The sequence below is a fragment of the Solenopsis invicta genome, chromosome 7, assembly GCF_016802725.1.
Source record: "Solenopsis invicta isolate M01_SB chromosome 7, UNIL_Sinv_3.0, whole genome shotgun sequence".
Taxonomy (NCBI): domain Eukaryota; kingdom Metazoa; phylum Arthropoda; class Insecta; order Hymenoptera; family Formicidae; genus Solenopsis; species Solenopsis invicta.
Window position 1 is genome coordinate 18,486,096 of NC_052670.1, and position 25,005 is coordinate 18,511,100.

Genomic DNA, 25,005 nt, shown 5'->3' on the forward strand with positions numbered 1-25,005 from the left:
AGTGCAAGAAATATTTTTGTATAGAGCTTTTTTTGGAAAATATAATTGCGAACATTTTGTCATATAATCATCACGTTAATATTAATAGCAAGATTTAAAATTAGTTATAAAATAATTAATATAATAAATACATTTATTGCTGTTTATAATAAAAAAATGTGTTTATAGGAAATACATGATACAATAATTCATCTCGGTATCATGGAAATATCAAAATTCGTGCAGATTTATAATAAAAAAATTTTATTATTTTGTAACATTATAACACACACACATAAAAGATATTTTGTCATATAAAAGTTGGGTGAATTTTCATGTAATAATAATATGTTTTTCAAGAGAGTAAAGGTGCAATTTCATGGGCGTCAGTTGACGCTCGAAACGTGCGTCAAGCGCTTTCTGCATCTACAATTAGAAATTTGAATTTTTCAACTTCTAAGCATCACAGGCGTCACGCGCGAAGTGGTTTAAAGTGTTGTTGCTAATCTGAACAAAATCGCAAAATTAAGCAAAATGGACGATTCACTGGATGTAAATAGTAAATTAATCAATAATATACCATAATTCAATTATATACTTTTAATATATAAATGTATTGAAAAAATATATTTGATTTCAGCTGGTAAATACATGTGGAATTTGCGAAAACATAGTAAACAAGAAGGATGTCATTAATCACGTGGTAGGATATCCAAAAGTCATTGTGAACAATGACACAAAATATTTTTAACCGCAATGTGATAAGTTTATTTCATTAAAAGTACTAATTTTATGAAAATTTTTATTTTAAGGTTAGAATTACTAAATTAAAAGACACGGTATTTCGCTTGACAGCACATGATATCGTACAAATATCATGATATCGTACAAATGTCATAATATTGTCACGATATGATACAATATCACAATATCGTATAAAGATTTGTATGATGTTATGAATAGTCTACCCTAGTAGCAATTTTCTGCAAGGCTACTATAAATCTTGCAGTAAATTCTTGAAAGATTCTGCCAGCAGGACGTTATGATCTGCTTCCTCATTCTGTTTAATTCTTCTGAAAGATTCTGCAGTCAAATTCTTGCAAGAAACTTACACGTATCTGTTGGCAGATTCTTGCAAGAAACTCGAATGTATGTGCTGTAAATCTTGCAGTAGATTTTTGAAAGATTCTGCCAACAGGACGTTATGATCTGCTTCCTCATTCTGTTCAATTTTCCTAAAAGATTCTGCAGTCAAATTCTTGCAAGAAATTTGTATATATATCTGCTGCAAGATTTGTAAAATTCTTTCACCAGAATATTTTAGTATGGCCTTAAAATGAATTAAAAAAAGATTAAATTTGAATTAAACATTTTATTTATGTACAAGATTAAATAACAATACAAATTGTTATTTACATGTAAAAATATAAAATTTTATGTGGAACAGCGTTCCACAGAAACATCATTAAAAAAAAATGAGAGCAAGTTTTTGTCTCAAGCAACTCATATATATAAGAGCTCACTGAAGTATGAACTGGACAGTCGCCCGCGGCGACGCCTAGATATAACGCCTATGGCCGCACTCAACTCACGAGAAGATCTTCGGCGGCGTAGGCACCTAGCGGTGGCACTCACTTGTTAAATCCATTTCATTCCGAAATTGTTATAAACCTTGCAGCAAATCTTTCTGCAGCTAATTAAGCAAAATCTGTACAATATCTGTACAAGATCTGCGCGTCATTTCGATTGTAAGAAACTTGCAGAAATCTGCTGATCATATTTATGCAATATTTGCACAAGATCTGCACGTTACTTCTTTTAAAAGAATCTTATGTCATTCTGCTGAAGAACTTTGCTAGACTGTTTACAGACTGCAGTTGCGGGAAGAATCTGCTCCAAGATAGCTTAATATTTGTACCAAGTTTCTGCAAACAGTTCATATACAAGTACAGTGCACGAATATTAAAACAGTCTACTAGCAATCTGCCAGCATGGCTCTTTTGGGAATAATTTTCTGCACATCTGACTCAATTCTACTGCAATTAACTGCACGCAGATTCTGTCCTGCAGAAAATTGCAGAAAATGCTACTAGGGTAGAATATTTATATGATATCCTATAGTGTCTTATATCAAATCAATGTGTAGCGTGAGACTTCTCCGCGGCGTATTAATATAAGTTAAAAATATTGGACGTTTTTCAACAGGAGATACGGAAAAGCATAGTGTAACATTTCATCTTTGTTTAACATAAACAAACAACAAAAATAAAATAATTCACTGTGTCAATTGTGTCGCTTACTGAAAAATTTTTGTAAAATTATTGTATCAGGACGAATCTATCAACAATTTGTTATTTGTACATTACATTAAACATAATTTGCAATATGTGTAACAATAACTGTTTATAGAAAAGGATGACATAATTCGCGAGAGCGATCTACCAGGAAATACGGAAAGAATTGTTGCTAAGCCAAGCACATTGACGAATACATCAGTTAAACCAGCTTCTGAGATGACTAATTCTTTCCAATCTGGTGATTTGGATGAAAAATTGATTGAAGAAGTGAGAAAACGTGAGCCACTATACAACTTTCAATTGCCTCTTGCCCAATGTGGACGAAAGCTAGCTAAGCAAATGTGGTAGAACATTTCCACTGAATTAAATGGTTAATACATTAAATTACGTACTTTATCTTTGTAATCAATTTATATTTGAAATGGATATTTATTAAGTCTTTTGTATTTTAGGAGAAATAAGCGCTGATAATGCTGCCAAGAGGTGGAAGTCTTTAAGAGATACCTTTATGAAAATCATTGCCAAGGAACGACTGCGAGTGGCTCTGGTAGAGTTTCCAAGCGAGAAAAGTGGCGTTTTTTTGAACAAATGACTTTTGTTCGCAACACAATGTTAAATGCAGCGTATGTACACTTCATATCAATTTTTGCATTAATGATAATGTATACAATATTATTTGAGATATTTCATTTTACCGAACAGTGTCAAACAAAACCCAGCAACAGTCTTTTTCCGAAGAAGATACGTCAAATAGTTCACAAACAAATAAGCATTCTTATTCACTTAACTCAGGAGACGTATTGATCAAAGCAGCTATTCTTTAATAAAAGATATACAAATATTATTTTTCTAATTTACATAAATTACAAAAATAAACTTTTTTAATTTATGCCTAACAGGTAGAAGTTGCAACAGAAATTTAAAAAATTCACTCAATCGTGTGGCTGAAGCTATTAGTGTCCTACTGCCGTCTGTAAATCTGCCATCAATGCCTCAGGTCACCGAGTTTGACAGCTTTGGTATCATTATAGCGCAAAATTAAAAAATCTTCTAAAAAAAAGCAACGAAGTAATGTGCCACATTTTACAAATACTTTGCGATGTTGAATTAGAAGACTGAAATAAATATAGCGAACAAATGTCATTAGGTTTCCAAGCGCCACTTTTTTCGATTGAAAACTACCAAAGCCACTTGGCAACCGTTTCTCGACAATAGTTTTCCTAGGTGTTTCTGAATGTCTTCCATCTCTTGACGGCATTATTAGCACATATTTCTATTAAATACAATATAAAATTTTATACTTAAATGAGAAATACAACACAATGTATATGTTTAAACACACAATAAAATGTTTATTTTATTAGGAAATTCAGTTCAAAAAATTATTCAGAAAATTACGTCCTCTTATATATACAAATTAGTTTCAATGATAAAATACATTCAAAAGTAAAACACTGTTTCATATTGGTTTAAATGATCTACTATTGATAAATCTTTAGAAATTGCACCCTCTTCATTGAGATAAATGCAAAAATGGTTTCTAAAAGTAGAGGAAATACGGGAATTTGTATTTGTTCCACAGGATATCATTAATAGCGCTGTTATTTGTAACTGTATATCTTTATTCTCCAGATATAATATTATGATTTTCATCTTCACAATCAATCAATTCCTGACTTTCATAATTTCCTGTGTTATTGATATTACATATTCGTAAAAAATTATGCAAACAAATTGTTGCCTGTACTATCTTAATCACATTTTTTACTAATTCTAAAATATTTCTTTTGAAAATTCTTCATTAGCTAACTAGTATTCTAAATGAATTCTTGATCATCCTTCTAGCTCGGCTTAGTCGGTAGTTGTAAATTCATTGTTCTATAGAAAACCCATCCTTTCCCGAATATGGTCAAAGCAAATAAAAAGTCAAGGAAAATGTTTCATCGGTTACGTTAACGTATCGCAAATCAAGTCCATCTTCCTAGAGTAGCTTAGGTGATGGCAAATCTATTGCATTAGCTTCCAACTTTTGGCCAAGTACTGACTATTTAAATATTCCTCCATCACTTTATTTACTAGAAGCTCCAATATCTATTAAGAAAAATATGTAATTTGCATCGTACATTGCTAATAGTACAATGCTATGAGCCCCTTTGTAATTATAGTATGCAGATCCACTCTTATTAGGACACTTGGTCGCGCCATGCGTATCGATACGGTGGATGGCGCTACTGTATCGTGCGAGGGCACGCTCGCGCCGAAGGCGTTGCTACTATAATTATGTAACAACCTGTGTTTTGTCCGAGCGCGTACGAGCTCGGGGAAGCCAGGGCTCGAAGGAAGGTTGCCGGGTTAATTAATTCCGAGATCGGACGTGCGTTTAATGAGAAACTACTTTATTTGAGATATAATGCTGATAATATGCGCACCTAGTTCGGGGATACACGAGGTGTACCCGCGACGGTACGGTGACGCGATTTCACAATAATAAGACGCGGTATTTACAGAACGGGGATCTATTTACATTCTCTCGGTCGCTCGCACTCGGCCCGCGGCCGGTATGAGAGAGCGCACGATAGCGCGGTCTCGCTCACGCTTGGTTCGGTGTCGTCGCGAGGATTCCACGGTGTTTACGTCGCCGCCGGCCTTGTCGATCCGCGACGCGTGCGGGTCGGGACGCCCTACGTTAGAAGCCGCGCCGGTGTTCCGCGAATTCGCGACAGGTGCGCGGCGGGATTCCCTTAGTAGGGAATCCCCGACGTGAGTCGGTGCCGGCTGCCTCGAGATCTCTCGATAGAGGCAGAGATCTCTCTACCCCCTGGGTGGCAGTCGTTACCGCGGACTCTCGGACGGAGATGGGTTTGAGGGAATCGTTGAGATCTCTCAACGGTGGCAGAGCTCGCTCAACCACGCGGATTTCCTGGGTCTGGCTCGGAGGCTGGACCAGAGAAGAGTCGATCTCTCTGTGAGATCGTCCGCCTCTTATACTCCGATCTCGGAGAGTCGGGGATGTTCGAGTGGAGTTCGGTTCTCCTCGAAATACAGCATCCCCGCTGCTCCGAGATCGGTCCGGTATCGCGCTTTCGCTTGAGCGTACGCCTCTCTGTCGCTCCAACGCCAGGAGCGTGCGAATCCGTGCGCGTGAGCGCGGACTTCGGGCGTTTAACGTCGCGCTTGTCGGACCGTTCGCGCGCGCGTGTGTGAGGCGTTTATCGGCGCGTAGCGCCTGTTCGTCTGTCCGGCGGGTGTTCGGCCGGACAGGGGAGCGGTTCGTGGCCCCAGGGGGAACGATGCGGAGGTGCATCGTTACAACACCCCCTTCCCAAGGAGGCCTGAATCTAGGGGCCTTGGTCGAGTCGCTCGGGCTGGTGTTGCGACTTCTCCTTACAGGAGCGTAGTTGGCCGTTTCCGTTGAACCGCAGATGCCACCTGCGGTTCCCTAGCCGGGGCTTGTACTGTCGGCTGACGTGTACCGCGAAGTGCGGTACTTCGACAGTTATGCCGGGTTCTACCTCCACCGGTATTGGTGGTGGAGGCAGCGGGCCCATTACCCGGAGCGGGTCCAGAGTTGGTCTGGGTCTGGTCGGGGGCTCCCTCAACGGCGGCGGTCGTTGGGGCGGCGGCAGCGGTGACATCGTCAGCCATGTCTGTTTGGCCCTGTTTCGGCGATCGGATGGCTGCCGGAGTTGTCCGTTTCGCATGCCAGCGATTGCGGCGGAGCGTTGCGGTGGTGGTTCGGTCTCCCTGCTGGTGGAGGGTTTCGGTCGTCCGGATAACCCGTCCAATCCAGGCCGTTCGGGATCGTAGTGCTCGACGTCGGCCTCCCCCAGGAGGTCGTCGATGGCTTGGAGTAATTCTGCGCCGCTGTGCTCCATCGCGCAGTTTCCCGCAAAGTGAGCGATCGTTCCGAATTTTCGTCGGGCGAAGCGTTGTCCGGACGTAGGTGCCTCGTGTTTTTGTTTTCCTAGGTGCGCCTTTCTCAGTCGCTCTCGGTGCCGGTATCGGCGCTGTCATTCTCGTCGTCGGAGTCCGGGGGGGGAGCCAGCTTGAGGTCCTGTATGTGGACGTGACGGTACCACTTCCCCCGGTCGTCGCGGAGATCGACGATGACCGGTGATATGATTCGCCGAATTTCGAACGGTCCAACGTACTTCGGCGCAAGTTTGGCGTTAAACGCGTCCGCGCGTCGGGAGAGGGAGTGGTCGCGCTTCCATACCCGCTCCCCGACTCTCGGTGCCCAATTCCTACGCCGTAAGTTATAATAGCGCTCCTGGCGCTGGAATGCTCGCGCTAATCGTATGCGCACAAGCTCGTACGTTTCTCGGAGCCGTTTCTGCAGCGCGCACGACGTATCGGCGTGATCCGCGTTCGCGAGCTCCTCGGGTCGCCGTAGCTCGCGGCCGTGATTCAGGAACGCCGGCGTATGCCCGGTTGCGTCTTGGGTTGCCGTGTTGTAGGCGAACTGAAGCTCGTGTAAATGTTCGTCCCACCGCCGGTGCCGTTTCTGGACGTATTGCGCGATCATAGTTTTCACCGTGCGGTTGGTCCGTTCGACCGGGTTACAATGCGGTGCATACGCCGGCGTTAGTCGGTGGCGGATTTGTAGGTCGCGTAGGAGCTGCGTGAGGAGCGCGGAGCGGAGTTGCGTGCCGTTATCGGATAGTACTTCTTCCGGGCAGCCGTGCCGAAGAATAATCGCCTCGGTAAGCGCGCGGGTAACGTTTGCCGCGGTGGCTCGCCGGAGCGCGCGCATTTCGAGCCACTTCGTGAAACGGTCCTGCATGGTGAAGAGCCAGATATGCCCCCCCGTGGATCGTGGCAGCGGTCCTACGAGGTCGATGGCGACTTGTTGCCACGGCCTGGTTACTGCGGTCGGGTGGAGGAGGCCAGCCGGTCGCTGTTGCTCTGCCTTGTATGCGAGGCATTGCGGACATTGCCGTACGGGCCGAGCAATGTCCCGGAACATTCCCGGCCAGTAATAGCGTGCGGCGATTCGGGCTATTGTTTTCGCGATACCGAAGTGCCCCGCGGTAGGCGCGTCATGGTAGCGGCGTAGAATCTCCTCCCGGTTTTCTTTCGGTACGCATTCTTTCCATTGCGCGTCTGGAGGGATATCGCTCAGGTCGAGGCTGTGCAATAAGTGGCGGAGCAGGCGGTCCCCTTCGATACGATAGTCCGGTACGGTCTGGGGCGCTGTGTCGACGCGTTGCCACATCCGTCGGAACCAGGTGCATCGCGGTTGCGCGACGGCGTTTACGTTGCCTCGGCGGAATAGCGCGTCGGCGACTTTGTTCAGGGAGCCCTTTCGGTACTGCACCTCAAAGTCATATTGCTGCAGTTCGAATGCCCACCGGTCGAGGCGGCCGGCCGGTGAGTCTAACTTCTGCAGCCATTTCAGTGACTGGTGATCGGTAATCACCTTGAACCGGTACCCCTCCAAATAGTCGCGCATCCTTCGGATGCCCCATAGCACGGCCAGGCACTCGAGTTCCGTCGCGCTATAATTCCGCTCGGCGGAGTTCAAGGTACGGCTGGCGTACGTGATAACTCGCTCGCCTTCCGGAAAGTACTGCGTGAGCACGGCCCCCAGCCCCGTAGCGCTTGCGTCTGTTTGCAAGACGAACTGCCTCTCAAAGTCGGGGCATGCGAGGACCGGCGCGGTAGTCAGCGTGGTCTTAAGACCTTCGAACGCTTGCTGTTCGTCTTCCCCCCACGTCCAGGGGGCGTTTTTCTTAGTTAGCGCGGTCAGCGGGGTCGCGAGGATGGCAAAGTTTTTTATGAATCGCCTATACCAGGAGGCGAGGCCGATGAATTGCCGCACTTGGCGCACATTTTGCGGTGTCGGCCATCTCACGATCGCGTCGGTCTTCTCAGGGTCGGTTCGTATGCCGGTGCGGTCGACCACGTGGCCCAAGTACTTGATGCGATTTACGCAAAATTTGCACTTGTCCGGGTTCAGGCGGAGGTGAGCGTCGCGTAAGCGGCGGAATACCTCGCGAAGCGTGTCGAGGTGCTCGTCAAAAGTGCGGCTGGCGATGATGATATCGTCGAGGTAGACGAATACATGCGGTTCTAGTTCGGGTCCCAGTACGGTATCGAGTAAGCGTTGAAAGGTAGCGGGTGCGGAGTGCAAGCCGAACGGCATCACTCGGAACTGCATCAGCCCGCGCCCCGGGACAGTAAACGCGGTAATCGGCCGGCTAGCTGCGGACAGTGGCACTTGCCAGTAGCCGCTCTCCAGATCGAGCGTGCTGAAGTATCGTGCGCCGCGTAGTTTGTCTAGAGTCGCGGGGATCTGCGGCAGCGGGTACGCGTCCGGTTCCGTGACTTCGTTAACGCGGCGGAAGTCAATGCAAAACCTATGTTTGCCGTCTTTTTTCTTGACGATTACGATCGGGGAGCTCCAAGCGCTGTGGGATGGTTCAATCACTCCCTCCCGTAGCATTCGATCGACCTCGGCGTCGATGATGGTGTGCATTGCCGGGTTACGCGGGCGGTAGCGTTGTTTGATCGGGGTTGTCTGTTATTTGTAACTGTATATCTTTATTCTCCAGATATAATATTATGATTTTCATCTTCACAATCAATCAATTCCTGACTTTCATAATTTCCTGTGTTATTGATATTACTTATTCGTAAAAAATTATGCAAACAAATTGTTGCCTGTACTATCTTAATCATATTTTTTACTAATTCTAAAATATTTCTTTTGAAAATTCTTCATTAGCTAACTAGTATTCTAAATGAATTCTTGGTCATCCTTCTAGCTCGGCTTAGTCGGTAGTTGTAAATTCATTGTTCTATAAAAAACCCATCCTTTCCCGAATATGGTCAAAGCAAATAAAAAGTCAAGGAAAATGCTTCATCGGTTACGTTAACGTATCGCAAATCAAGTCCATCTTCCTAGAGTAGCTTAGGTGATGGCAAATCTATTGCATTAGCTTCCAACTTTTGGCCAAGTACTGACTATTTAAATATTCCTCCATCACTTTATTTACTAGAAGCTCCAATATCTATTAAGAAAAATATGTAATTTGCATCGTACATTGCTAATAGTACAATGCTATGAGCCCCTTTGTAATTATAGTATGCAGATCCACTCTTATTAGGACACTTGGTCGCGCCATGCATATCGATACGGTGGATGGCGCTACTGTATCGTGCGAGGGCACGCTCGCGCCGAAGGCGTTGCTACTATAATTATGTAACAACCTGTGTTTTGTCCGAGCGCGGACGAGCTCAGGAAAGCCAGGGCTCGAAGGAAGGTTGCCGGGTTAATTAATTCCGAGATCGGACGTGCGTTTAATGAGAAACTACTTTATTTGAGATATAATGCTGATAATATGCGCACGTAGTTCGGGGATACACGAGGTGTACCCGCGACGGTACGTGACGCGATTTCACAATAATAAGACGCGGTATTTACAGAACGGGGATCTATTTACATTCTCTCGGTCGCTCGCACTCGGCCCGCGGCCGGTATGAGAGAGCGCACGATAGCGCGGTCTCGCTCACGCTTGGTTTGGTGTCGTCGCGAGGATTCCACGGTATTTACGTCGCCGCCGGCCTTGTCGATCCGCGACGCGCGCGGGTCGGGACGCCCTACGTTAGAAGCCGCGCCGGTGTTCCGCGAATTCGCGACAGGTGCGCGGCGGGATTCCCTTAGTAGGGAATCCCCGACGTGAGTCGGTGCCGGCTGCCTCGAGATCTCTCGATGGAGGCAGAGATCTCTCTACCCCCTGGGTGGCAGTCGTTACCGCGGACTCTCGGACGGAGATGGGTTTGAGGGAATTGTTGAGATCTCTCAACGATGGCAGAGCTCGCTCTACCACTCGGATTCCCTAGGTGCCGGGAAAGCGGGATCGGAAATCGCCGAGATCTCTCGGCGGTGACAGAGCTCACTCTACCACACGGATTTCCTGGGTCTGGCTCGGAGGCTGGATCGGAGAAGAGTCGATCTCTCTGTGAGATCGTCCGCCTTTTATACCCCGATCTCGGAGAGTCGGGGATGTTCGAGTGGAGTTCGGTTCTCCTCGGAATACAGCATCCCCGCTGCTCCGAGATCGGTCCGGTATCGCGCTCTCGCTTGAGCGTACGCCTCTCTGTCGCTCCAACGCCAGGAGCGTGCGAATCCGTGCGCGTGAGCGCGGACTTCGGGCGTTTAACGGCGCGCTTGTCGGACCGTTCGCGCGCGCGTGTGTGAGGCGTTTATCGGCGCGTAGCGCCTGTTCGTCTGTCCGGCGGGTGTTCGGCCAGACAGGGGAGCGGTTCGTGGCCCCAGGGGGAACGATGCGGAGGTGCATCGTTACAACTATAGCTGCAATCATTTTGTAAGATGGACGACGGATGCGATCCGCAGAGAACGAACGAGAAAATAGAGGTGTAGAAAGAGGGACATCTTACACGTAGACAAAAATTCTTTTCTGCACCACCAAATGATCCTTCGAGCCGGATAGCGACAAGCCGGTAAAAATCGAGAAAGCAATATTCAAGACGGAAATCTCAAGCACGTGCAGTTCGTCGACTACGGACAAAGTATCGAAGCCGCCGTGTGAGACAAAGGGCGTGACCACAACAACGAGGCAGACGGAGACATCGTCAATTCGGAAAGGTTGCGTTGACAACAGAGATCTTGCAATCTCCTACAAGGAGGTTAGGAGAACGAACCAGAATCACCAAGCAGATTCGAGCTGGCAGTGATCTAGAGTTTTCCAGCCTCAACACACATTCAAAACTAAGTATCTTCAAGCGTTTTAGCCATTGTTTCGCCCTTCAGGTAGACTCGCGTCATAACGTATAGCATCATGACGGAGATAAAAAAAACTCGTGAAAAGGCGTGGAACGATCAAGGCACAATTGACACGTGCGCGTAATTGGATTAGAGTATTCGATGCACAAGCCCATCAAATTGAAGAAATTGAGGTTAGATTAGCTACAATAGAGCATGCGTGGGATGATTTTCGCCAAACGCAAGACTCACTCGAAGAGTTGAATGCCGAATTTGAAGACGACGGTAAAAGAGAAACTTTCGAGTCGGAATATTATGCAGCAGCTGCAGCTGCAAAGGCTCTCATCGCGCGACACAGCAGAGCGCAAAGTGCAGTACTAGAAAATCGCGGTGCAGATTATCACGACAACGGTAACGCAAGTAATTCGGTAGATCGGATAAAGTTACCGCCAATTAATTTGCCCACATTCGATGGATCCTATGATCAATGGCCTAATTGCCGCAATACATTCAAAGCGGTCATTGATGAGAATACAAATTTGTCGGAAATTAAAAAACTTTATTATTTGCGATTAGCACTCGAGGGCGTGGCCGCGGAAATTCTGGGATCCATGGAATTGTCCGCGGGCAATTACGACGTCGCATGGAATATTCTAGAAAACCGTTTCGAAAACAAACGTGTTTTGGTCCATCACGTGCAGGCATTGGTTGAATTTTCAGCATTGCAGAAAGAATCTCATACGGGATTACGTCAATTATTAGATCACACCAAAAAGCATGTTCGTGCTTTAAGAAAACTTGGTCAGCCTACAGACCAATGGGGCACAATCCTTGTTCATTTAATTTGACAATGCTGCCAAGCGTGAGTGGGAAACCAAAAGGTCCGCAAGAGAAGTTGCAACATATGCGTAGTTTATCGATTTCACAACCAATGTGTATTATGTTAGAGACATTGCAACTTGATAAATCAAAACAGACCAAATATTCACTGTCAACCGGCGACATTAAATTAACTTATACAAATAAAAAATCGGTGGCCGCAGTCACGTCTGAGGTAAAACCGGAAAAATGTCTAACATGTAAGGAAAGAAAGCATCGGGCATATTATTGTCCAACTTTTCTCAATTTAGCGCCGCAAGATAGAATTAAAAAAATAAAACGCTTAAAAGTGTGTCTGAACTGTTTCAAGGTGGGCCATTCCATCGAAGCATGTAAATTCGGTACTTGCCGAATTTGTCATAAGAAGCACAATACGTTGTTGCACATCCCTAGAGGCGAGGATACAGATTCCGAGAGTAACAATCAAAGAGCGACAACCGTCGAGCAAAAACCACCGACAGAGCAAACGACGAGTGTAACTCATCCTGCAGTTCCTATCGCCGATAGAAGACTGCTAGCAACAGCAATCATCAAAATTCAAGATAACGACGGAGAATTTCAAGAATGTCGAGCGTTTCTTGATCCCGGATCTCAGTCAAACTTCATGACGAGAGATCTTTGCGAGCAATTAAGTCTTCCTCAGCGGAGGAATTATTTAGCAATACGCGGCGTCGACGACACGCAAACCGCGGCATTCACAGATACACGCGCAACGATTCAATCTAAATTTAACGGGTTTAAAGTTAAACTCAAGTTTTCAGTATTGCCAAAGATTACCACGAATCTTCCTCTATCTGAAATTGACAAACGCCATTTACAGATACCAGACAGTATTACATTAGCTGATCCATTATTTTACAAGCCCGGAAGTATCGACGTATTGTTGGGAAGTTCCATATTCTGGGACTTGTTGTGCGTTGGACAAATCAAACTCGGAAGAAATCAACCAGTCGCACAAAAAACCAAGCTAGGTTGAATCATCGCGGGACCACTCAGCCTTCAAAATCCGAGGTAACCGTCAACGGCGTCAGTCTGTTTTTTTTCAAACAGCGATAAGATCAAAACGCTGTTAGAACGATTCTGGCAAGTCGAAGAAGGCAGTCTCCACGCTAACTTATCAGAAACAGAGCAAATTTGCGAAGATGAATTCGTGAAGAGGCATCGACGCAATGCAGAAGGACGCTTTGAGGTCCGGTTGCCATTACGTGACAAGGTGGAACATCTTGGACAGTCACAAAAAATAGCCATTAAACGTCTAAAGGGATTAGAGCAAAAATTTGTCTCATCTCCTGAATTGAAAGTGCAGTACACTAACTTCATGCGAGAATATCAAGAGTTAGGTCACATGTCCGAAGTCATAAATCAAGGGACAAACGGAACTATTAATTATTTACCGCATCACGGAGTTTGGAAAGACGACAGCCTGATCACGAAACTCCGAGTCGTGTTCGACGCCTCGTGTCCTACAACATCAGGTGTGTCTCTTAACGACATACTTCATGTTGGACCAACTATTCAAGAGAACCTATTCTCCATTATACATAGATTTTGCCAACATCAATTCGTGATTACGGCAGATATTAAGCAGATGTACAGACAAATTCTACTACAGGACAACCAACGAGATTTGCAACGAATTGTATGGCGACCAAACACAAACGAACAAATTAAGGAATATCGCCTTAACACTGTGACTTACGGATTAGCCAGTGCACCATTCTTAGCTATTCGTTGTCTTCACCAACTGGCAAACGAAAATCAAAAAAATTATCCCAGGACTAGTGATGTTATTCGCAATGATTTTTACGTCGATGACCTGATATCCGGTGGAAACGATCCGGACTCCTTAATACGGCTGAAAACTGAGTTGACAAAAATTTTTCAATCAGCGGGTTTCGCTCTACACAAATGGAACTTTAACAAACCTACAATATTCAGTGGATCCTCAGAAACTAAAACATTGCTAAGTCATGAAACTAAAACTCTGGGAATTTGCTGGAATACGAAAGACGATTGTTTACAATACCGAATAAACATCACTAACAGAAATCAACGTGCAACAAAGCGGTCAGTACTATCAATTATCGCTCAGATGTATGATCCTCTAGGACTGATGGGTCCTACACTCATTAGCGCAAAAATCATAATGCAGCAACTTTGGCAGTTAAAGGTAGGATGGGATGAATCTCTTTTCGTTCAGTTGCATACGAAATGGATGCAATTCTTAAGTCAACTAGAAAAAATCGAGTCCATATCGATTCCAAGACGCATAATTTGCAACGAACCTCATATCATAGAACTTCATGGGTTCTGTGACGCGTCAGAGGCAGTCTACAGTGCATCTACATACGGAGCTCCAACAAGTCAGGAGAAACAATTACAAGATTGTTGTGTGCAAAATCAAGGGTTACACCTCTCAAAAGTATCACCCTACCACGACTCGAATTATGCGGGGCGGTATTATTAGTCAATCTCAGAAAGACTGTACAACAAGCCCTTTCTATTAAATTCAATCGCATTCAGTACTGGAGCAACTCCACGATCACGTTATCCTGGATCAAACGTTCTCCCGGAGAACTGCAAACTTTCGTCGTTAATCGAGTGGCAACCATACAGCGCATAGCACCTGGAGCTCAGTGGTCGCATGTACGATCCAAAGACAACCCGGCCGATATTATTTCAAGAGGTTCAACTTTGCAAAATCTCAAAGATATGCCCCTATGGTGGACGGGACCACCTTGGCTGGCGAGAGGACGAGATGATTGGCCGACCGAATCTATCTCAAACATTAATGAGATACCAGAACTTAGGAAACAAACAGTGGTATCTCATAGCATACAGCTAGACTTTGAATTATTTAAAAAATTCTCATCTCTGTCTTGTCTAAAGCGTTGCGTGGTGTCTGCGATTTAAAACAAATGCCCTAACAAAGTCAACACGAGTTGTCGGTCCGTTAACAATCAATGAAGTAGAACAAGCTATGTTAATTCTAATACGCGTAGTTCAGTCAAATGAATTTACCGTCGAAATGTCAGATCTTCAAGTAAATTGCAGAATATTAAACAAAGGCAAACTCGTTGCATTAAATCCGTTTCTAGACGAATCAGGAATTATACGCGTGGGAGGCAGACTGCGTCATGCGAACATCAACCGTTCCAAGCAACACCCAATAATACTACCTTCTAAACATATACTCACCGATCTAATTATCCGAAATGCTCACCTTAAAGAAATGCATGTCGGCCCAAGGGCTCCTCGCTCACTTGCGTTGTAAATATTGGCCGATATCCGGACGCCAAATGATTCGGCGAGTACTACGAAACTGTATCGCGTGTTTTTGGATTCATCCGCGCTGTCAAACGCAGATCATGGGAGATTTGCCAAAATCTCGAGTCACCGTAAGCAGAGCGTTCATAAATTCAGGAGTAGATTACGCCGGTCCGTTTCCCATAAAACTGTCGCGAAACAGAACCGTCAAGGCATATTTGTGCATTTTTATATGCTTCGCAACTAAGGCTACCTATCTGGAGATAGTCAGCGATTTAACCACTACAGCATTTCTCAATGAGCTCAAACGGTTCATCGCGCGACGTGGTCGTTGCATGCAACTATTCTCGGATAACGGCACTAATTTTATAGGTGCGAACAATGAGCTCAGGGCGCTTGCGAATATGATAGATCAGGAACGCGAGACTATTGAATGATTTTTAGCAGATCAAGCGATTCAGTAGCGTTTCATACCGGCGCATTCACCTCATACGGACGGGCTATGGAAAACCACCGTAAAATCCACGAAAATACATTTAAAACGGATTATTGGTAACAATCTTTTAACATTCGAAGAACTCACCACGATATCCAGTCAGATTGAGGCGGTGCTAAATTACCGCCCGTTATGTCCAATATCAAGCGATCCTCAGGATTTTGAGGTACTCACTCCAGGACATTTCATTATCGGTGAACCGCTAAATTTGTTCCCAGAGCCCGACCTAACAGACATACCTACAAATTGGATGACCCGCTTCCAATTATTGTCACAAATGAGACACAACTTTTGGAAAGGATGGTCAAGAGAATATCTCACGCAACTCCAAAATAGATATAAGTTGCAAAAACCCAATTATAATGATATTAAGGTCGAAGCGTTAGTTTTATTAAGAGATAAAGATCTTCCACCGTTGAAATGACGGATGGCTCGTATTACAGAAACCCATATCGGAGGCGATGGTTATGTCCGCGTTGTCAGCGTAAAAACATCCAGCTGAATAACTAAGCGTGCGATCCACCAGATTTGCGTACTCCCTATTAAAACAGAATTAAAAGGACAAGCTTTCCAAGGCCGGCGGGATGGTCGCGCCATGCGTATCGATACGGTGGATGGCGCTACTGTATCGTGCGAGGGCACGCTCGCGTCGAAGGCGTTGCTACTATAGTTATAGTTGCAGTCATTTTGTAAGATGGACGACGGATGCGATCCGCAGAGAACGAACGAGAAAATAGAGGTGTAGAAAGAGGGACATCTTACACGTAGACAAAAATTCTTTTCTGCACCACCAACACTAAAATAACAAAAGTTATGTTATTTTACATACATTTAGGTAACATAATTAAATAATTTTAAAAAATATCAGTTGCTATCAATATACGGTTTTAAGGGGTAAAATCAGTCCTCATGTGTAAAGCGATTTTTAGCTTTTCCCTTTAAATTTTAAAAACCAAAATAAGTAGTATGTCTATGGTTCGAATCCAGGAGCAACGAGGGGAGGGGAGGTGTGCAGGGGAATTGTGGGTGCGGGGGAGTAGGTATGACTCACACACGTGCTTGCACCGTTATCAGTTTTGATAAACAAGGGCAGTGTACTAGCCAATGTTTATAAAAACAGGGGTACTTTGTCGGCGGCGGCATACCTATGCAAGTGATAAGGTAACCGTTATTAGGAGAAAGGAAGGGAGGAACCCTCGGTATCTGAATTTGAACCGACCTATTATTATCATTTGCGGCTTATTTTGCGGACGCGCGCGGGCTTAACGCCGCCGCGCAAAATAATAATAATAATAATAAATAATAAATAATTTAAAAATTTACCCGTCTTCCGCTACCGCTGCCCTTAACAGTCGCCGCCTGCCACCACCACCACCCATCGCCCGCCGCCACCCACTACCACAACCCCACCACACTATCATAACTAATGTTTGTCTTCCTCCTTCTCTTCCTCCTCGTGCACCTCTTCCTCCTCCTCCCCAAAGACATCGAGGATTTCTGATTGCACTAATAATTTCTTTTTTATCAGAACGCATGATTCTTTAGTGACAAAATTTTTGTCTTACACACTCTTGTATATACTCACACCTTTTCTTAAAAATAAATATTGTGGTATTAATACTAATGTATAACTGTAAATTTTTGGAAAAAAAAGAATAAAAAAAGTTGCAATTTAAATTTAATAAACAATTTTTTATTGCCACTTGGTTTGGATACATCGTTTATGCAGTAAAAAATAAAGCTAACAGCTCACAATCGATGAGTTGACGAATATCAAAGATATTGCTCTTGCGTATTGCTTTTTTTTGATTCATTACATTGGACGCAATGTTTAAAAATTGTGTGTACTTAACATCGACTGTATCAACGATTCTAATCAAGCGCTCAAACATTATGTTGATACACTCGTATAGACTAAACATATGGCGTAACGAGTCAATCATTGTCACGTACACGTTTGAAGATTCGAGACGTATGAGCCTAACGTCATTCATTGCACTAACTTTGATCGTTAACGGTCCAACGCTTATAAAATTGTCTTTGTAGTCATTTCGAATTAATTTGGAAATATTCCATCGTTGCTTGTGGAGCCTTTTCCACGTTTCGACAGACAGTATCAATTCTCGTCCTTGATGATCTCCTATGACAATCTCTACGTAACTCGGTAGACCAACGTTAATTCCAATCTCCAAAAACTTGTAACTCGTAGCTGTCAAAGCGTAACGTCTGCTCAATAAGCGCACCGTACGACACTCCGTCAAAACGCTGTAAAAGAAAAAAAACAAAGTTGTTCACATAACGTTGTAAAAACGCTATTAGAATAACAAAACTTACCTATTGCATTCTTTCTTCACTTCGCCACTATACAATGTGTAACTTCCCTCGGCAAAGTACATTGCGAATCGTTCGTTCGAGCCTCTGATGCAATACTGATGTAGCAAGAAATTTTGACGTTTATTTGAAGATTAATGCTTCTGCATTTCTTAAAGGAGAGGGAAGGTTTCCCCCTCTTTTCAACAATTTCATCATTGTCGTCGTTATCGCTTGCACATGTCACGACACGTTTTTTTCCGGCAACGTTGTACAAGAACGAAACGTTAAACATAATGTACATGACATAAAAAAACGTTAAACTAAACATGAAAAACGTTAAACCAAACATGAAAAACGTTAAATTAAACATGAAAAACATTAAATGAAACATGAAAAACGTTAATCTAAACATAAAAAAACGTTAAACTAAACGTAAAAAACGTTAAACAAAACATGTTAAATTGAACGTGAAAAACGTATAAATAACATGGAATTTTAAAGAGTGAGGGGGAAAGGTTCCCCTTCTTTTCAACAATTTCATTATCACTATTACTTAAACATATCATGAAACGTTTTTTCCGGGTCCGGCAACGTTGTACAAGAACAAAACGTTAAACATAACGTACATGACATACGTGAAACATGAAACGTGAAACGCAAAATAAAACATGTATAAGAACGTTAAACAAAATATGAACAACCTATATAAAAAAAAAAAACGGAGAAATTTGACGTAACGGCAGGGAAAGAAATAAAAAAACGTATTTTGTATATTGGTATGTTTATTCATGGTTAGCTGACCCACTAATTGTAAAATTTGAATACATTTTGTTTAGCATAATGTTTTTGTGTACGGTGTTTTCCACATTGTATAGTATTAGTAGCATCTAATTTATTGAGAGAATCCACGTCTTTGTAATCCACATCCAAGGTCTCGATGTACGCGCAATCTCGCCGATCGTCCTGAATTAAATTTTTCAGCCATTCTTGTTTCTCGTGTCCCTTGACGTATATGATATCACCGTTGCCATTTTTAATACTCAGTACTACTTTTGTGATCAGTTGTCTCGCTTTCCTGTACGGAACCGTCCCATCGTTCCATTGTAAGCCGTGAAAAGCATTCAGCCAAGATGCGCAGAACCTTTCGGATTTTGTCAACAATTCCCATGGCTTAGGACTCTCAAAGATGTAATGAAAGAGAACGTTGTCTTCTGTGAGCGCTGCAAATTCTTTTACGACAAAACCTCCTAATTCTTCAAGGGGGTAACCACAACAGGTCCACAAACGTCGGCACGGATATGTCGCAGTCGAAACGAAAACTGTGGTCCACATCAATGTCGCAGATTATATATATTCGCAGAATTAAGTGATTTTGCGCACAATGTATGTCAATGGGTTATACTGAATCACGCAATCGTGTATTATGAGTGCACACGCGCCGGTGTTCTCCGGCACGTTATCTTTAGTTTCGAATTCTATTCTCATGTCAACGATTGCGCTCTTAATCAATTCGATTTGCCGACTGCAATCAATTATTATGAATAAACCTCTGTTTAGAAAGTTGGTGACGGTGAGATTCGGCTCGAGATACTCGTATCCGAGGTAGGTTTTGCAGAAACGCGCGTACGTCTCGTATAGAATAGCCCATCTGTTTTTGGCAAAATCAAGATCCATTTCAATGTAGAGATAAAATTCAGAATTTAAATAGAGTTTCACGTTGGTCAAATTGCAATGGTTAAATCGGTTCGTGTCCTTAGACATGTTATTTTTTTGACCGGTTTGCATAACGAAAATGACGTATCGCGGCTTCTCGAGCTGAGTAGCGGTCTTGATAGCCCACGAATGCTTGGTTGTGCATTACAATAGCGGAAACTCATAAAGATCCCATAAGCAAAAAGCCATGCTGAGATATCGTCCGCTCTCCAAAGTGCGCAGCATCAAAGGTTTATTTATGTCACTCAAGAGCACGTGCGGCATTCGCCACTGAATTTTAAATAACTCGAGAACGGGCTCCAACGCCAAATTGCCTTTCAGGCAATTGTTATTGTTGTGCGCTCGTATCAAGATCAATTCGTGACGAGCATTGATCACTATGCGTCTATAATCTTTGCAGAATCCCAACAGCACGTAGAGCGGGACACAAAAATTAAAATAGCCGTCAGCGGTAGTCATCTGCTATCTTTCCTAGCCGGCATTTCGCAGAATCATGCTTTTGTCGGATGACAGCGTTACATAGTTTTTGAGCGTGCTGGTTATGCCCACGTTTCTATTACGATCAATTTCAACGCCGTTCAACTCGTATTTTATCTCGTCGAACATAAACGCAACACAATTATTTCCCAATACCACGTCACCGCCGGCCCCCTCAAGTCTCTTCTTTTTAGTAATTCTTCCCTCGACGTATAGGAAGCTCTTGTACGGCAATATATACAAATCTTGTTGTATCTTATCTCGTCGCTGTGCCTGTACGTTATGTTTGCATACGGCGAATAAGCGTGGGTTTCAATCTTGACAATTTGATCGTCAAAGATCGGCTCGTCTCCGACGTTTAGAATATCAGTCATTTTTTTTCTTTTTTTAAGATTTTCGTACCGCAAATCCTAGTAATTGTAAAAATTTAACTGAAAAAATTAATTTGATGCGCTTTTTTTTCTTCTCAGTTGACTGAGTCGGATTATCAATCGATGATGTTACCGTCCTTGTAAAGAATGCGTTATCTCTCCGTGCGGGCTCGGCTCCACTCAACACAAACATCTCATGTGTCACGCTCACTTTCGAACGTGCAACTTAACTGTAATCTCTTCTCCTCAAAAGTCCAACAATCATCTGTTTTGATCGACAACCCGTATGGTGAGAGTCGTAATGCTCCGTACGATTATTGGAAAGTAAATGATCTGATTTGGCCTTTCACTAAGCTTATATCCTAAAGGTACGCTCGACGAAAATTCATGAACCGTATGCACACGCGCACCATTGTATAGACTTGCAGTTACACTGCATTCGATACAAACTATATTTACGTTAATTATGTTGATCAACTCGTCCAATTCATACCATCTACGCGGCTGTAGTATGCGCTTCGAGAATTCCAGCAGCGATCCAATGCTGTTTGGTTTGTTAAAGTTTATTTTGTAGGCGCATCTAATCTCGCACTTCAACGTGTTATAATTTGCGCGAATCATTATCGGGAACTCTCCTTCCTCGTTATCATCATTGAACACGCCGATATCGTGGACAACTAGTATGTCACCGGCATCGGGTGCATTGCGTTGTGGACATTTCTGCGAAATTGCGCGTTTCAAAAATTTGTTTATGGCCGGCAACTCGTACGATCCTTCGGGTATCGTAATCTCCACATCGTCTTTGCAAAAATAAAATTTATTGTTCGAGGCGTTCACGTTCGGTATCGTGTTATAAGTATCAAAAAGCGTTAGACCGAGTTTGTATTCGGCATTGGTCAAATCTATTACCGGAGAGTAATTTGCAGCGAGAACGCTGCTCTTTCCGCTTAGTGTTAGTGTAAACGACATGATAAAAAAAAGCGCTCGACGAATACTGAGACTTTGTACTATCTTGTCGGTCTTTTAAAGGTCGACAGTTTGTAAAAATCGCAAGCACATTTGTCCGCAGAAATTTTGATCGTACGTCTGATAGGACGTTCAATTGTACTCGATTGTAACATTGCTTCCGAAATATTGCACCAGATCTCGAGGCGGTCAAAAATTACCAAAGCTATCGCAATAAATTACGCGGTTACTCCTTTTTACGTATGCGACCCAGTGCGTCCCAGGGCTCGTGGTATCGTCTAGATTGACAATACCGCTTTCGTTTCTTCGTACGCCACTGGTCGGTAAAACATTACGCATGTACACGCCTCTAAAATATGGTATGCGCATACGTTTTGCCAGATAGTTCAATTGCACATCGGTGGTCACGCCCTCGGGCGTTTTTATCGTTTTTTCGAGGTTTTTTTTTCTTCGCTGATACTCGTTGTCCGCGTTTATATGGTCCAAGATACAATCCTCGTCCGCTTTTATACGGAGCAAGATAAAGCCCGCGACCTTGTTCCATTGCGCGATTGTGACTTTGCAGCTCCTCGAGCTGACGTCGCGCGGCTTTGCCGGCGTTTACTGCTTTTGCTACACCTGCCGCTCCGCCGATCAAAGTTCCAAGAACATCTAACATTGGCAGGATCAGTAACACGCCGCCTTGTTTTGCCGAAGGAAATATTCGTTTTTTATTTATCGTTTTCTTGTTTGTCGTCTTTGCTTTCATACCCATGCCAATTTTGGTCTTGGCTTTCATCACTGCCCAAACGGCTGCTACGGAGGCTCACTCATCAACAGTCGAATCTTTTGCGATGACGAGTCCCAGCGCTTTATCGGCGAGCACCTTGTCCGTCGCGTGTCTGTCGACGAGTTTGTTACTTTCAGAATACGCAATATCGTATTTGCGACACGCCGCGTCCAATTTACGCCTCTGTCCCCTCTGGCTAATCGTTTCTTTAGCCGAGTGCCCGGACCGCAAAACTGATAGCCGGGGATATGTAACTTGAAAGAAAGCATGTTTATCGCTTGATTCAGCAGACCTCCGGCGCAGCCTTCGCTCAACGCTGACATTCGCCGCAATACTTTATCCTCGGTGCCGGACCGTCGATGTGCGTCCGCTGTCAGAGTTGATTGTAATGCTCGTCGCAGCGACAATACGTTTGAATCTCCGGGTCCGCCTGTATATGTTTCGGAAGGCCTTCCCAAACGTGGTCGATGTAGTTACCGTATATGCGTAAAAGTACAATTTTTGGTATATATTCTAACTGCTCAGCGCTCAGATCAAGAATAACGCAGGAATGTAACAGCGCGAAAAACATTTTTGATACTGAGCGACTCAAGGTTTTGCACATCTATAAATAGGCGCTCGACGTGTCACGCGAGTTTAGTGTAAAACATGAAATTCGTGCGGCAGTCACGTATGATACGCGTCACAAACTGTGACGAGAAATTGCGAATGATGGAGGACAGTGCACCGTTGCGGAAGCACGGCGAAATGCTACCAAGTATCATACGCACAATAATTGCGGGACCGAGTAATTGCGGCAAGACTAATGTTCTGATAAGCCTGCTCAAGAGTTCGCGTACGTTTCGAAAATGTTTATGTATATTCCAAGTCGCTGCAGCAGCCTAAGTATCAATATCTCAAAAATCTGTTAAAATCAATCGACAAAATCGGCTACTTTACGTTCTCAATCGGCTACTTACGTTATTATTATAACGATGTCGTTCCGTTGAGCAAAGCGCATTCAAATTCGATCTTCGTCTTCGACGATGTTGCATGCGATAAACAGGATGTAGTGAGAGAATACTTTTGAATGGGCCGCCACTCAAATGTCGATTGTTTTTACCTGTGTCAAACGTACACGAAGATACCTAAACATCTAATACGCAATAACGTGAATCTTTTAATCTTGTTTAAACAGGATGGTACCAACCTAAAATACGTTTACAACGATCACATTAACACCGATATGTCGGACAATGAATTTTGCGCTTTGTGCCGTGCTTGTTGGCAGCGCAAATACGGATAGACAAGAACAGTCCTCTTAGTAACAGACGATACAGAAAAGGATTTAACGAGTTTGCGGTACCGCAAAACGGTTAGTCTTTCTCGATATCTTGGGCAAAGACGTTCATCATAGCTAATATGCGTAAACGCGAGAAACTCGCGATAGAGATTGAAAAAACGAGCGACGCGATCCGCAAGAAGCATCGCGCTTTAAAAACCGGTAAGACCAAGGAGGATATTGCGATGGAGAAACGTTTCAAGCCCATCGTCGAACCTCTAAAACAGATCGTCGAGGAATCTCAGCCGATTAAAAGGGAAGCTAAAGATATCAAGGCAGAAATGTCGAAAAATATTATGAAGAAACAAAGGCATAGCGACGACGACGACGACGATGACGATGGCGCATCTAACAATTTTTGGAAAGTAACATCAAGCAAAAAGAAACGTTCTAGACAATCGAACATCGCGTTGGATTCGTCAGTGATAACATCCACATTGTGTACAATGTTTGGAACTGTAAAATCAACGAATGATGCTCTCGGGAACGTTTTCGAAACCACAGACAATTCGTTCGGAACATCTGTCCAATATTACATGCAAACGTGAGAAAGTCAAAAAACGTTGTCGCAGCATTTGGGTCCGTTGGGTCAAAAGTACATTGGAAATTTCCTCAGCGGTGGCGGAAAAGAAAAAATTATAGACACCATATATGGCGTTTGTCTCGACAAGGATGGAATGATGCTTGGTAATAAAAAATTTGACGTGGACCGCAATAAGAACATAATTGTCGATGGTGTGCGATATGCTGGCACACCCAGTCTTTACGAGTTGATTTTTAAGAGAATTTCTGATGATCTTATCTATACGGAGAACAATTTGCAAAAGTACAAGAGCATATTGTTAACTACAAGCGCACATAGACGCAATTACACCGCACAAGAGCGATTACGGAGCAACAGAGGATACAAGTACAGACACGTGATCGCACCATTGATGTTGATCAAATTTACACCAAAGAAAAATAAATAAATCCGGAAAGAGATTACCTAGTGCTATGATACTAAACAATAATAAGATAGATTGCGTTTATTGGGACGATCTCAACGAGTTGGTGAATCGACTTTGATTGCTTGAGGCTTTGCATCAAACCGGCAACGACGCTCACGGCAACGAGATGCTGTCTATTGTAGAGGAACTTCGCAAAGCCGGTATTATAAATTAATCGCGTATTCGCAAAAACGAGTTACACGAGAGGCTGACTTTGTTCGAGAAGGACGTGCGAGCATTACGATAAAACAACGAGCTTCAGCGTATAATTATAAAAAAGTCAAGTCAGAACAAAAATGAGTGGCAATAAACATCAAAAAGATTACGAACGTCTAACGAATGATTTTGAACGGTTCCTCAATAAAAATCGAACGGTTCAAGAACGATTCGCGATTGTCAGATTACTACCAATCGGCTCAAGATCGTTGAAAAGACTCAAG

The 25,005-nt window shown here is 43.6% G+C and overlaps 2 protein-coding genes across 2 annotated transcripts; one reads left to right on the plus strand and one right to left on the minus strand.

Moving 5' to 3' along the window:
* The first annotated feature begins 11,854 nt into the window (after positions 1-11,854).
* LOC105198615 lies at positions 11,855-15,587 on the plus strand. The gene is made up of 4 exons (XM_011165385.1): positions 11,855-12,854; positions 12,957-14,305; positions 14,407-14,706; positions 15,249-15,587. The coding sequence occupies exons 1-4, from the start codon at positions 11,855-11,857 to the stop codon at positions 15,585-15,587; spliced, it is 2,988 nt and encodes a 995-aa protein (XP_011163687.1).
* Positions 15,588-17,317: 1,730 nt separating this feature from the next.
* On the minus strand, positions 17,318-18,145 carry LOC105198612. Its single transcript, XM_011165379.3, has 2 exons — positions 17,981-18,145; positions 17,318-17,911 (listed from the first exon to the last, which is right to left on the minus strand). The coding sequence occupies exons 1-2, from the start codon at positions 18,040-18,042 to the stop codon at positions 17,368-17,370; spliced, it is 606 nt and encodes a 201-aa protein (XP_011163681.1). The 5' UTR covers positions 18,043-18,145; the 3' UTR covers positions 17,318-17,367.
* Between the last annotated feature and the right edge of the window lie 6,860 nt (positions 18,146-25,005).

What these genes read in the sequence shown, in the direction of transcription:
- LOC105198615 (XM_011165385.1), top strand. Translation starts at nt 11,855, where the DNA reads ATGCTGCCAAGCGTGAGTGGGAAACCAAAAGGTCCGCAAGAGAAGTTG. An exon ending in AAGGGTTACACCTCTCAAAA is followed by an intron (nt 14,306 to 14,406) that starts GTATCACCCTAC and finishes AATCGCATTCAG; the next exon opens with TACTGGAGCAACTCCACGAT. An exon ending in AACTTAGGAAACAAACAGTG is followed by an intron (nt 14,707 to 15,248) that starts GTATCTCATAGC and finishes TGTCAAACGCAG; the next exon opens with ATCATGGGAGATTTGCCAAA.
- LOC105198612 (XM_011165379.3), bottom strand. Translation starts at nt 18,042, where the DNA reads ATGTACTTTGCCGAGGGAAGTTACACATTGTATAGTGGCGAAGTGAAG. An exon ending in GTGAAGAAAGAATGCAATAG is followed by an intron (nt 17,912 to 17,980) that starts GTAAGTTTTGTT and finishes TTTCTTTTACAG; the next exon opens with CGTTTTGACGGAGTGTCGTA.